Source organism: Ixodes scapularis, unplaced genomic scaffold (assembly GCF_016920785.2).
Source record: "Ixodes scapularis isolate PalLabHiFi unplaced genomic scaffold, ASM1692078v2 PGA_scaffold7__128_contigs__length_106722199, whole genome shotgun sequence".
Lineage (NCBI taxonomy): Eukaryota > Metazoa > Arthropoda > Arachnida > Ixodida > Ixodidae > Ixodes > Ixodes scapularis.
The window spans coordinates 78,839,107-78,853,332 of NW_024609882.1; the positions used below are offsets into that span (position 1 = coordinate 78,839,107).

The 14,226-nt window shown below is 47.5% G+C and overlaps 1 protein-coding gene and 1 long non-coding RNA gene across 2 annotated transcripts; one reads left to right on the forward strand and one right to left on the reverse strand.

Annotated features, from left to right (window-relative positions):
- The first annotated feature begins 3,308 nt into the window (after positions 1-3,308).
- LOC121048456 lies at positions 3,309-4,832 on the forward strand. Its single transcript, XR_006076604.1, has 3 exons — positions 3,309-3,401; positions 3,958-4,172; positions 4,712-4,832. It is a non-coding gene; the product is annotated as an uncharacterized LOC121048456 (long non-coding RNA).
- Positions 4,833-5,465: 633 nt separating this feature from the next.
- Positions 5,466-11,961, reverse strand: LOC115332637 (myb/SANT-like DNA-binding domain-containing protein 3). Its single transcript, XM_040221062.1, has 3 exons — positions 11,643-11,961; positions 10,841-11,053; positions 5,466-5,865 (listed from the first exon to the last, which is right to left on the reverse strand). The coding sequence occupies exons 1-3, from the start codon at positions 11,959-11,961 to the stop codon at positions 5,489-5,491; spliced, it is 909 nt and encodes a 302-aa protein (XP_040076996.1). The 3' UTR covers positions 5,466-5,488.
- Positions 11,962-14,226: the final 2,265 nt, after the last annotated feature.

The window sequence follows — 14,226 nt, forward strand, 5'->3', positions numbered from 1 at the left end:
TACAGCCTCTTAAAGCCTCCGATGTTTGGCAACTGTGCGGTGGTTGAAGGAGAGAAGCCAGCTTTAGACGTTTCTAATTTCAGAAGTCTTTTTCGCTCAGGAAGCCAGAAGAACAACATTGACTTTGTGACGGAGGTAAAAAAGAGGTTGGATGAATTTATTCTGCAAGAAGAATGGGAATGCGAAGACGCTGCATCTACACTAAAGTCATCGGTGCCAGAGGTCTCAGACTGCATTGTTTATTATTTATCAGGATTCCTCAGCAGGAAAATGACAAAAATGACCAGCTGTGACTCTTGCTTGGCCGCATTCACTGTGACAAGGAGTGATTCGGCAGAAGCTACCCTGACGAACTGCAAGAGCAGAGGGGGACTTGTACACCCTAGCATTCACTTCCACCGGATATTGAAATCTGCTGAGGGGATTTTTTCGAAGAACGCAGATAGAACACGACGTTTACTGGGGCACCATCGATTATGTTCTGGAAACCTGCGCCTTGTCATTTCCATGCGGTGAGCACAAAGGGGACGTCGTCTCCCAGATACTCCACTTCTATGTGAGCATGCGCATGAGGCAGCACTGCAAGCACGTAAGCTCCTCGCTGAAAAAGGAGGCGCAAAAAAAGAAGAAAGAAGCACGACTTTGTGCTAGCTGAAAGAACTGGCCACTGATTCATCTTTGTTTTGTTTTGAAAAACGTGAACATTCACGGAATTGTTCACTCACCCGTTTCTGCGAATGTGGAAACGTGTTTATCTATAAAATATGTAGCTTGCGTTCACTCATTCCTGGGTTATAATGGTTCCATATATTGAATAAATGTGCCTGTTCGCTATAAATTCATTTTAGACTTGAAAAGGTTTGACCAGTTTCCAGTACTTTTACTACCTCAATTCTTGAAATCTTGATAAAAAGGTCATAGAATGTTACAATGCCATAATATTTGGAAAGTACGTATAACTCCCATGGAAAGTAAACATATTCGGCAGATATCTGCCTGGTTGGGTGAGAGTCGTGAACTCCCATGTTCACGACTTTTATGAGTTTAGACGGGAATGAAATGAAAATGTATTTTAAGTTCTATACTTATCAGAAACGGGGCTGTGACAGAAGGGACTTCTGCGTCACAAGGAATTGCAGCGTTTTCGCCCATTTCATGCATGCGAGACGCTTCCTGTGTCGAAGCTTGAAGAAATAATAAAATTAATAAATACGTTTTCAGACACTTTTTGTTAAAATACCACTGTGTAAAGAAGGGAGTGTACTATTAAGTGACCAGGTTTTATTCGCTGACCATCTTTGTTGAAGGAGGTACGAACCAAAAATTTGATATTAGCCACATGGAGAAAGAAGCGACTGCGGCGCCATGTACGATTCCTAAGGCGTTTGAAAATCGCTACTGCGCTGAGAAACGCTTTGTTGACGTGACAGCGTACAGACGTAGAGGCTTAAACGTCTTATGTGTTTGACTCCCCATCGTGCAGCTCCCCTCACATTTTCTAATAAACAGAGCAGCACTTTGTAACGAAGTGCATGCTATTGGCATAGTAGTAAGTATACACATACTCTGTTCCACCATAAGTACGAGCGAAGCCAAAGCTATAAGCGCGAGCTACTCACTTGGTACATGAATGACGCGCAAGTGCAATGAAAAGGTTGTCAGGGAAACGTGCTGGCGCTTCTAGCATTGTATGCGCTCGCATTTAAGATGAAGCAAAGTATAGCAGCGATGCCAGAGTCACTGGGGAACTGGGCACCTCAAGAATGACTTCGAAAAACGCGATCTTTGCCGAAAACCCGAGGCGGCCAGCCCCGCCGGCCCGCGCCGCCGCGCTCCTGACGACGTATCCGAGGCCACCTGAATGAAGCGCCCCCTACCTCGAAGACCACTGGAGGCGAGAGTTGGCGCGAACGTCTTCTGGTCGACTCCCCGGCGGAGTATCCTCACCTAACCTCCTTTCTTACATTGTGGTCCATACCAACGTGAGACAAACTATATTGAGTTTTTGTGTTGCGTATACAAGGCAACGCAAGCATTGTACGTTTGTGACAGCGTTGAGTGTTCCACACTGCGCGTCTTCGAAGCTAATACTGCATCTTGAAATGGCGCACTGTCGACGACTCTTATGCAGCGTGCAGAACGCAACGATAACGCAAACTCACAGCTCTTGCGTCTGCGGCTGTAGGGAATACTAAAACACTATACTGAGTGACATGCGTTGAAAGGCGTGAAGCAAGAATCTAAGCATTAACGTTTATGACACATTTGTCAGGCAATGAACATGTGAACAAGAAGTCATGTGTAAGCTCAGCAGTCGCACCAGTGCTCCAGTGAGATAGGACTCATCTTTTTATCCGATAATTAACAACAAAAAGTACGACACACTTCACATTGCGATATTTCTTATCCCAGCCACAATGAAAGGTTATTCGGAAATGTTGCGCTGTTCAAGTCTGAAGCAATATCTAGGAGTGTGTTTTTCCACGGCTTGAACCGTTAGGAAGCTGCGGCCATGTAAAAAACGGAAACTGATTTGCGGTTAAGCTCCTTTTTGCGGTAACTGCGTTGGTGCCACTGAAGAAGCCATTCGCAACTCCAGCGACGGACACTGACCGCCGTATTCTTAAACGCTACTCGACTCGAAACTCGACTCGAAACTCGACTTGAGGGTGGTTTTGCGATTCATAAACAAATCTCCACTCGAAACTCCACTCGACTCCAAAATCTCCACTCGAAACTCCAAAATTTACTCGAGATCTCGAGTCTGCGCCGGAGCTACCTTGAACGGCCACTCGAGTCACTCGAGTGCGTTCAGTGTCATGGCGGCCTACGCATCGTTCGCCGACTTCGTCGACTTCGTGTTAAGAACGGACGAAGTTCTTCACGACGACCGAGACCCCGACCAGGACGTCGATGTGCCGAGACGACGTTGCCGGGACCGGCTCAATCCGCTGGAGCATTTCAACGATTGGGAATTCCTGGTGCGCTATCGTTTTACAAAATCGACAGTTGTAAGCCTCCTGCAGTGCCTGCCGCTGGAAGCAAACGAGAGCAGTCGCGGCCTGCCACTGTCCCCGATGCTCCAGCTCCTCGTAGCGCTAAGATTTTATGGCGCCGGGACTTTTCAAGTAGTCACGGGCGACCTCGTAAACGTGTCGCAGCCGACGGTGTGCCGCGTAATCGAGCGCGTCTCCCGGGTCCTCGCCGAGACTCTCTTCCCCCGCCTCGTGGATTTCCCGGAGGGCGACTGCGACGAGGTCATGCGGGATTTCTACAACATCGGGAAGTTTCCCAGTGTGACTGGGTGCATCGACTGCACCCACGTCAAAATAAAGGGACCTGGCGGTCCCAATGGGGAAGTCTTCAGGAACAGGAAAGGGTTCTTCTCCCTCAACGTGCAGGTAAGTTCCCTTCTGTTTGTGCTGTTAGCAACAGCGAAAAAGTTGAAAACAACGGCACGCCAAGACGCGGCGTCGCACGTGAAAGCTCGGCGATATTGTGACTGATATATACTAGAACTTGTGAAGAGATCTGCATTCTGCGACAGTGCAGAGTGGTGGTGGGCCAGCTAGAGAGGGTTCAAAACCAAGAATTATGTATTGTGTGTTTGGAAACATACATTTGATTGGGTGCCGAGATGGCTTTTGTTATTTTATAGCAAACGCTCATGCTTCATAGTATTTTCCCCTTGAATTATACTTTTCGAAGAAAATATTAGGGAGATTTTATGCCGTGCTCAAATTCTCTTCTATTATACCGCGTGAAAAACCTAGGAATTAAGCCACATTGAAGCTTACGTCACATAAAACTGCGAGAACTCAAATGCTAGTTAATTTCCAAAGCTTGCGGATGCACTTTGTCAAAAATATACTAATCATAGTAGAAATATCAGCTTGAGCACTTGTGTTCATATCATGGCAACCTGCTCATCCCTGTACTGCTCCTTCCTATCCACAGGCCATCACAGGACCCCAGCTGCAGTTTTTTGACCTTGTTGCTAGATGGCCAGGCTCCGTGCATGACAGCAGGATATTCGATAACAGTCGTGCAAGGGTCCTGTACGAGAATCGGCGCATCCCTGGCCTGCTGCTCGGAGATGCAGGCTATGCCTGCATGTCATTTCTTCTGACGCCCCTGACCAGCCCAGGTGTAGCCAACAGCCCAAAGGGCAGGTATGTACTAGTTTGTTGAAAGAAATAATGGCATGAAATTCAGAACAGCTAACAAGAAGTGATGCTGTAGCCACAGTGTTCCTATTGGTTACTATTAGTTCTGCAAATCTTTGTCACAGCTAGATTCACGACCTTTGGGCCTTTGTATGGCAAAAAAAGCTGGCATTATTCCCTTCCTGTGGACAAATTTTTGTTTTAAAAGTATGTAGCATACAACATTTTAGTTCTATTTTTATTTTCCTTGAGAACATTTGTTGTTCTTCCTCGTCACAGTTAGTCGGTGTCAATTGTTGCTTTTTGTCACTAGAATTGGACTAGGGCCAAGAACTTGAATTAAGACGGTAATGTAGAAAACACCAGCCAAAAACACTGTATGCAGGACAGTAGCCTCTGGTACGCAATAGAAAATGCAGCTAGCATGGATGGGCCGCACTGTACAGGTTACTGAACCATACTGATGGTTGCAGCAGTGGCGATATTTACACCTGAAGACCTTTATCTTGCAACGTTGCTTCCATTACCAATGCTGCACCATATAGGTACCAAGCAGCTCACCTAAAAACAAGGAACTCGGTCGAACGGGCATTTGGAGTGTTCAAGCGACGCTTCCCATGCCTGGACATGCGGCTACAGTACAAGGCGGAACGGTCAGCCCTCATCATCACCGCCAGTGCTGCACTGCACAATCTGGCCCTGCTGCGAAAAGAGCCATGCCCACCTGCTCTACCCTCTCCACCAGTACCCCGACGCCGGAGGCGGCTGCGTCCTCATGTACTGCCATCACCTCCAGACCCTGTCGACACAATCAACGGCTCGCTGAAACGCACACAGATCATCGGACTGTGTTTCCAATAGGGGTATTCAACCAGTAGCACATGTTTATAGTCAATGACAGGTCAAGGATAGTGTACAAGCTGGAGAGGAGGAAGCAGACAGAAGCTTGAGGTGGAGAGGAGAAACCTCCTCACCACTTAAAGCTTCCGTCCTATTTCTCCTCTCCAGCTTGTACTCCGTTCTTGACCCGTCACTGACTCGTGCAAATACTCGGACACGAATCCAGTAGTAAGCTCTCGAATAAATTGATTCTTAAATCAAATTCCGGGTATTCGGTCATTTAAACATATTCTGGGAAAGACTTGTGGCCAGCACAGAGCTAATGAAAGACCTGCCCTTTCCTTCGATGCTAGTGTGCTGTTTCATTCAACTTCCGAATACGCAAAACACATTTGGTTCTACCATTTCACTACAATGTAGCGCACATAATTAAAATAAATAAGTAAATCCTCAGAATGCTACTAAACTGAAAGAACCCAAATTTAATCATGATTCCCACACCCTTGTTGCTTGCAGCGCAGGGCTGCCAGCTGCTCCACCTTTATCTCTCTCTCCAGCTGGAGCAGCTGGAACTCTGCCCGTCCGCGTCGTCGCTGCTCGAACAACTTGTTTCGGAGTATGCGCATCTCCATTAAATGTTGCGCCTCCTTTCGCTGATCTTCCCTCTCGAGGATGTCGACACGGGCATCCTTTTCGGGAGCCAGGATCCGCTCTAATGCTGCGATGCGGTTCCCAGCTTTTCTGGATGCCCCGCTTGGCAGCTCAGCACGGGGGCAGGTAATGCCCCTTGCCGGTGGAGTCGCATACGCAGCTCCAACGCTGCTCTCTTGGAGAGGTGAGGCGGACGGCTCAGGAGCATCTGGGCATACAAAACACATTGGCACTGTGAGTGCTAGGGGAAGAGCAGGTACACAGGGGAAGAGGTCCAACAGCCCCATGGGCCTTTTGCAGAAATGTTCAAAGCTAGGCGTTGGCAAACTACGAAGCGTGTCCGATGGGTTATGCTCTGCACCAGTTCTAGCACTGTGGATGGTTTATGGTTGCATTATCATATAATCTGTGTCCCTCTGCTTCAACTTTCACGTCGTGCTTTGACTACATGCGTTTTTGCCCCGATAGCATGTTTTGTTCAGTTGGTTAACGACAGACTTTGCCATGTCGGACAGCTGATGCGATCAAATTCCTATGTGAGAAACAAACAAGAGTAACTGCACTATGTAAACCTTCCTCAAAGGGGACACCACAACATGTGTACACTCAGACGGTTGTTATGGCAGACACTTTGTTAAGAGCAAATATGTGCAAGCTTGTCGCTAACTTGCAGCAGTGAACAAAAAGTTGGGGCACAAACAAGCTGGTGAAAGTTTAACAAAAATTAAAGGCGAAAACCCCGAGACTGGGGAAAAGAGTGACAGCACAACACGCAAGTCTCAAACACAGCTGAAATTTATTGCGCAGAGGTTCGTGTGTACTCATGTTTACAAACAAACCGGAGCGCTCCCAGCGGACGCCACCGGCGCCGCGCATGCGCGATGGAGTGTGGGCAAGAACCTCGCCGTCGCCCATAAACAAACCATTGAAATGCGATGTTGTCCGCGTCGGTATGAGTCCCCCCGCCCCTTTTTCGCGTTCGAATTGTTGATTCGACGTCTTTCTGGCAATGTCTGACTACTTCAGCAGCCTCAGTGAAATTACCGAGGCTCGTTACGCCGCAAAACTTCGCATGAATAATGTGACATGCGGCGATTCATTCCGCGTGGACGCCGCAGAATGGACGCTAAAGCCTGATTCGCATGATGACATTTTGCTCGCAAATTTCAGTCGCAACGTCACTCGAACTGCAAAAGCGTGAACCGTAGCTCAGATGGTCGACGTCGATACTGAAAATCGCAAACAGAATCGGACGGACCAAGTGAATCAGGCATAAGAAGTCGGTGATGGCCACTGGTAACAATGATCAACATCTCCTTGCATCTACTGTTTACATCGAGTCTGCTTACCAACTTTAAAACTTAAGTCTTTTGAGCCCTGTGCTTACTTCTTATCGCAAGTACCGAGCCAAGATTTGATCTACGGGCCGGTGTCGTCTAAAAGAGCAGACAAGCAGAAACATTTGAAAGAGCAGACGACAGTTCGAACGACCACGCGGCCGCTTGAACTTGAATGCGCACTGAACGTAGTTCGCAAGTGGTCCGTACAACTTGACGGTTTTCCGGCGTTTATGTTGGAACAAAGCAAATAAATCTGACGACCACAAGTATCCGTGAATTCAGCCCAAAGTGCTTCACGCCCAAGCAATCGTGGTCCGAAGGCGTCTGGTTTTCCCTTTTCACGGCATATTTCCACGTCGTGGGACGAACCGAGCGAATGAGAACTGACCTTAAAACTTTTCTCCACCCTTTCGGCACTGCCCCAGTTGCGGCGTTTTGACAAGAAGGCAGGTTTTTGCCTGGTTTCTTTGAAAACAAGGCAGGAATACACGTCTCATATGGGGACATCCGCCCACAGCTCCAGACCGGAAGTGCGTCCGACGCGCCACCACCGCGTCGTGACGTAACAGAGATGAGTTGGTGTATAGGGTCTCCAAGCCCCCCCAGCTGTGTTTGAGACTCGTGTGTTGTGCTGTTGTTTTTTTTCCCGTTCCTGGGTTGTTGCCTTAAATTATGTTACAACATGGGTTGTCTTGTCAGATTGTATCTCCAGGAAAACAAATAAATCAGCATTTGGATTTAAACACATCTTTAGCAGAAAATCTTAATATTTTATACTTCCCTGAATGAGTAATTAATTTTTAAACAGCTTAAACTGATCCTCAAATGAGCAGTGTTTACATTGTCGACCTTGACAACAGCAGAGGCTCTGTAGTAGCAGAATGCAAAGAGATTTATTTGTGTCCCTCCATTTTTTTTTTGTTGCCCGTAACAGCAGTGCAAGTGTTACGATGTGGCTCATTGTTGTTGTGCTAGATATTTTTCGTGAATGGGACGAGACTTTTGTGGTTGTCACCTTTCATACTTTTCCATGAAATATATAGCAGCTGTAAAATGGATTAGTGCAATGCGTCGCAAGCACTCTATTTCCATGAAGGAATTTTGGGAAAAAAGACCTACAATCGCTGATGAACATAGGTCGGCATTTTAGAGCCCCTTCATTCACCATCACATCACGAACAAAATCACGTCTCCAAATTCATTCGCATTCACGTCACAAGGGACTCCGACCTCCCAAAGTCACGGCCCATCACATCCCGGCGTTCAACCGCGCCAAAACTTCATCCCCTTCACATCACGGCTTTCAAGCTCCGCCGAGAATTCATCCCCTTCACATCACGGCGTTCAACCGCGCCAAGAATTCATCCCCATCACATCACCGCCGCCTCCGAATTCACGGAGTCATTCACCATCACATCACCAATTCACGAAGTCATTCACCATCACCACGAATTCATCGGAATTCACCATCGTGAACTTATCGGAATTCGCCATCCCATCATGAATTCATCCGAATTCACCATCACTTCACGAATTCATCCAAATTCACCATCACTTCACGAGGTCATCCGAATTCACCATGACATCACGAATTCATTCGAATTCACCCTCACATCACGAATTCATCTGAATTCACCATCACATCATGGATTCATCCGAATTAACCATCACTTCACGAAGTTATTCACCATCATGGTCAACACGAATTCACCGGAATTCGCCATCACATCATGAATTCGGCATAATTCACGAACTCATTCAGGTTCATTCTGACTAAATTTGACTTCACGGCTGGTAGCCCTTCACGAGTTCGTAGTTCCTGCGGAATAGTACTGTGGCGACTTTTTATGTCTGCCACTTGAAACCAGGACCTGACTTCGTCGGGAAAGTGGGGTATTTCGAGTGCGCAAAACTCAAAACACATTGATAGAGCGCCGACCCAGCCAATGCCGCACTGTGATTGTGTCACGTGAATGTGTTCCATGCGCCGCCTCGCGGAACCGGCAGGTCACTTGATACGGTCTCGGCGCCGGATCAGGTGCGCCTGCTCGTGACGTCGGCTTCGTCTTCGTCTCTTCATTGCCACTGCTACCGCACTTCCCTTATAAACAGCTGGTACTTCGAAAGTGCTCGACACAGAGCCACTGCGCTGAGGCGCGCACGGCTACGCAGCGAGACCCAAACCGCTAAAGTAAAATCGGTTCCTGTCAATTGCGGTGAAGGATGAAAACAACCAGCAAGCAAACAAGCACCTGCGTAACATGTTTTCCACCTATTCTGAATTAATAACCGTATTTACTATCGCGTCGAGAATTATAAGTTCACGGTATTACTTCCCATCACAAACTTGTCAACTTCACGAGCCACTCACATCACAAATCAATTGTGTTCAAGAGCCATTCACCATCACGTCACGAATTCATTGAGTTATTCACATCACAATGAATTCTCTTCAGTTTATGAAGTCATTCACAATCACAACGCATCATGAGTTCATTCAAATTCACGAAGTCATTCACCATCACATCACGACTTCATTCAACATCACATCACGACTTCATTCAACATCACATCACGAATTCATTGAAATTCACGAAGTCATTCACCATCACATCACAAATTCATTCAAAATCACGAAGTCATTCACCATCACTTCACGACTTCATTCACCATCACATCATGACTTCACGACTTCATTCACCATCACATCACGAATGCATTCAAATTCACGAATTCTTTCACCATCACATCACGAATTCATTTACATTCACGAAGTTATTCACCATCACATCACGAATTCATTTAAATTCACAAAGTCATTCACCATCACATCATGATTTTTTTTCAATTTCAAGAATTCATTCAGAGCCATTCAGATTCACGCCGTGAATGTGAATGAAGGTGAGTGAGCGAGTTCATGAATGAATTTGCCGAGGTATGCTGATGAATGCTCGGCAAAAAAAATATCTCCATAAAAAAATTTCATAACTAGAAGCGCTCAAATTGGAGAGGTGCCCCGCAATGTCTTCTCGATACCAATAGACCCTTTGCAAAAATCCCATAAGCCCGCGCGTGCCACGAGACGAATATTGAGAGTCCTAGGTACGCCCCTCCCATTGTTCTTCCTCCTGCTACCATGTGGCATACGCAAGCAGGTGCACAGAAATGCGAGAGGTTATCTCATTGGCTATCTTTTGTCAGGCTGCCCTTTTCTTATCCCTCTCCTTTGCACCGGCTCCGTCGATTGCTACACAAACTCTTTGTTGAGCCTAGTCGAACTGTGCCACGGTTGCGGTGCAAAATAAGTGGATTCGGTGACACTGCAAGACGTGATGGTAAGTTGCGATGAATGAAGTATTTCAATAGGTGAATAGCTTCACCTGTAGAGATGCGCTTACACTGCCACAGATGCGGTACGCCGCCAACGACGGTTTGGCAGATGGCTGCGACTGCTGCTGGCAGCAGCTGCTGCAACTCGCTCGCTGTCGCGGAAGCGCAACGAGAAGGCACGTGATCTGCACCGAGTCTTCCCAAAATTCTCTGCCGTCGTGGCGCTGTACGCTTTGCAACAGGTCTATTAACCACTAGTTTTGGTTTCAATTTACAGTACTACGTCGCGACCCACTGCTCGCATTTTCAATTTTGAAACTTCGAAGATATGTACAATAGTGTAGATGTTGCCGAGCAATAAAAGAAAAAGGCTTGGGTGCCTGCTTTTTTTTTCTTCCAGGTTTGTTGTTAAAATGATACGAGTCGCAAATACAAGTAGACATGTTACGGCTCACAGTACTCATCCTCGACATGTTGGTGCAAATTTGTCCGAATCCAAAAGACCCCAGTTACCTGGCACGTCGTTCCAGCGGGCGTGACTGTCATCGCCTTCAGTGCCTCGCACCATTGCCTCAAACATAGCGGCCGGAGGCAGCGACAGCACTGGCCGGTCTCTTGCCCTGTCGCTGTCACAGAGATTTGTGACCACTGTCTCCATGTGGTCTGCCGCCGCTCCCACAAGGATGAGTGAGGGGCTCATCGGCCGGCTTGTTCGTGGCCCACCTCCTGTGACAGAAACCAAAGAATTCGAAGCTAACATTGGAGAGAGAGTGAGCAAAGTATGGGGCGAACAATTCAAAGTGCACACTGAATTTTCGAAATGCCTCCGTGCGAGTTAAAAACAATTATTAGGGGTACTAGAGCGAACCCAACAAAGAGAGAATCTGGCACAACCCAGCCTAGGACTACTTTTAACCACCTGGAACCTTCTTATGGGCAATTGAAAGCTGGGCACTTTGTTAGAATAGGCTTCCAACAAGATGCGGGGACCTCTTCTTTTTTTTTTTTTTTCTCAGAGGCGATTGTAGAAATAGAAATGTCAATAACGCCAAATGTTCTACAAAAAATATGTAAAAACAAAAAAGAAGTAGTAGGCCCACTTTTGATCGAACCTGGATCTGCTGCCTGAGTATGCAGCGGACTTTGCTACGCTACAGCTTTGTACAACTCGTTTTAACAATTCGTTTTATACGAGACCCAACAAGGTGCACGACGTCGTGCACATAGCATTGTTCTGGCCGAAAAGGACTTCTCTCCGATGTTTACTTTTTACACATCGGGAACGGTTTACCAAATATGCAAATGGTCGACTTACCCGTGGCGTGGATGTCTCTCGTTTCGTCGGACTTCGTTTTTTTGTACCTGGATTTTTCGTTCTCCCAACGCTTCTTAAGTTGCTTAGCGCTTCGTGGGCGGACGTTTGGCTGACTGTTATACTCGGTGCTGAGTTTCTCCCAAGCTTTAAGTTTAGCCTCCTTCGAGTAGTTATTTGTCTTTTTGCTTTCCAGAACTCGCGCATGCTTGGTTACGAGCGCCTGGAGGAGCGCCTTCTCCTCCGCAGTATAAATAAAACGAGCCCCTGCCCGCTCTTCGGAATCGGCCATTTCCGAGTCGTTGCCGTTGAGGTCCTCCATCATTCGTCGTGCGAGGCGGCGAGGCGACGAAGCAGGGCTGCACGGGGCGAAATCAAGAAAGACCGAGACGAGATCGACAAACCGTGAGATGGACGACTGTCGACGAGAGAACGACAAGACGCAGCTAGCGAATGCGCTTGTTGCCAGACAAGATAACGACTTTGTCCGTTTTGTCGCTCAAACACGTCTAATCGTTACGCTGCCTTAATAAAACTTCGTAGTTCACTAATTCGATGTTTGTATGGTACACGTTTTTAGATAACACGAACGAATATATTTATTTTTCACGTGAAAATGGTGTTTTGAATAAAACTTTTGGCTATATTCTCGCTCCCAGACGTCCTCAAGCTTGTTGGAGTGGAGAACGGAATCTCCAGTTCGAGTGAGTGCCGATTCGCGTCTGTGAATACCAATGGCACTTCGAGTGGAGTCGCGCGTCCATACTCCACTCAAGTCGAGTCGAGTTTGGAGTCGAGTGGGGGAACGTTTATGAATACGGCGGTGAGTCCCCTTTCCTCCGCTTCCCACTTGGGCCACCAGAGCCCGCCAGTTTGCGCTGCGCGCTTAGACTGACGGTAACTTTCCTCTTGTCATCTTCACGTCTGTTCCGCTGGATGGCGTGCGTCTTCAGAAGCGGAACGGGTGAACATAGTAAATCGCGCCCTGCGTTTCCTAAGCTGTCTGTAGTCATAAAAGGGTAGATTACATTTGTCTTTCCTGATTACTGTTAGACGACGCATGCCTTGACACGTAACTTCAGCTAGCGAATCTTTCGATCACTGTACTATTAGAAAGCATTGGCATCTCTGGTAATAACAAGATCCCCGAAACACCTTACCTCGAACAGTCCAACCACGTCGTACGGAGTGAACAGTAGGTAGTAGAGTTCGAAGAGCCGGCAGAGGTACGTGGCCATGGTGAGGACTAGACTGCAGGCGAGGTACATCGCCAGAGAATCGCGGGAGTCCTGTTCCAATAAAGAGCGCGATGAATCAGACCGGCGCAGAACAAACTGCCTTCTTTCTCACTGCTGCCAAAGGAGATGGAATAAGATGGCGTTTGTGATTTTTCGCAGTTCTTTAGATATTCGTCGAGCTCAACGTTATCGGTCTGCTTGAGCGTGACGCCGTTTAGGACATTATTGTTTCTACATCAATTTGATGTACGAATACAAAGCAATGCAGGTTTACCGGCTAAATCAACGGGAAAACGCTTTCCGCTAGGTCTAACGGGGAAATGAAAGTGCTTTATGCTTTATAATAATATATCATTTCAGGATCTCTCGCTAAATAAACGCCCGCGAAATGTAACTGGTAAATCAAATAATTGGATATTTATACAGTAATTCGAGTTTTCCTTCTAGATTTGGCTTTCGAGCAGCGACGGACGGACGCATAGGATGTTTGATTGCCCTAGAAGAGCTATTGCGTCTGAAATATGGAATCCACGTAATTCCGTTTTATCTGCCGGTGCTATAGATTCGTCAAACAAACCTTTGTAGCCGAAAGTTGCGGAGCGCGCGGATTGGACTTTGGCGAAGAATGTGCTGCGTCATCGTCGACTTGAAGCGCGTGTAAAGCCCGGTGGTGCGCCAATGTAACCACTTGTGCGACAGGTGCGATGCTGGTGGCACGAAAATGCGAATGGGAAAAGGTGGGGGGGGGGGGGGGGGGAGGGGAAGCTGACGAAAGAAATGCTAACAGATTTACAATGTTACCGTATTTAAAAGTCAAGATCACAAAACGAAATTGGGGTTCCGCCGTCCCCGCTTCATCGGAACGGCTTCTCTGATTATCCCTTATTATCACGTATTATTACCTATCACCCCGACAGCATTGCCTTCAAACGAGCCGCTGATGCAAAACCACGATGCTCCGCCTGCGGTGCCATTCACCAACCCCACTGCAAAAGTAACGGCCTTAGCGCGCCCACAGCGTGGAATAGGAAGTTTTCGTAGACGGCGTTTCTCCCTGCGCTAAGCCCTCCGCAACGAAGATGCCGCTGCTGCGCCAGCGCGCCGATGGCCTTGACTGCAGAGTTCCAGGTATCGGAGAGGGTTGCGGGATGGCGAAAACCATGTACGAAAACTCCCTAATGAGACCTCCGCTACGTTACCGGTAGGGGTGTCGCGAACCGGCCGAGGTTCGAGTCCGACCAGGTTCGACTTTTTCGACCTTTTAGTGGAAAGTTCGACGAACCTTGCATTGAGGTTAGACTCGTGTGCGCATGCGCGACACGCTGGCCAGTTGGCTTCGGATTGGATGG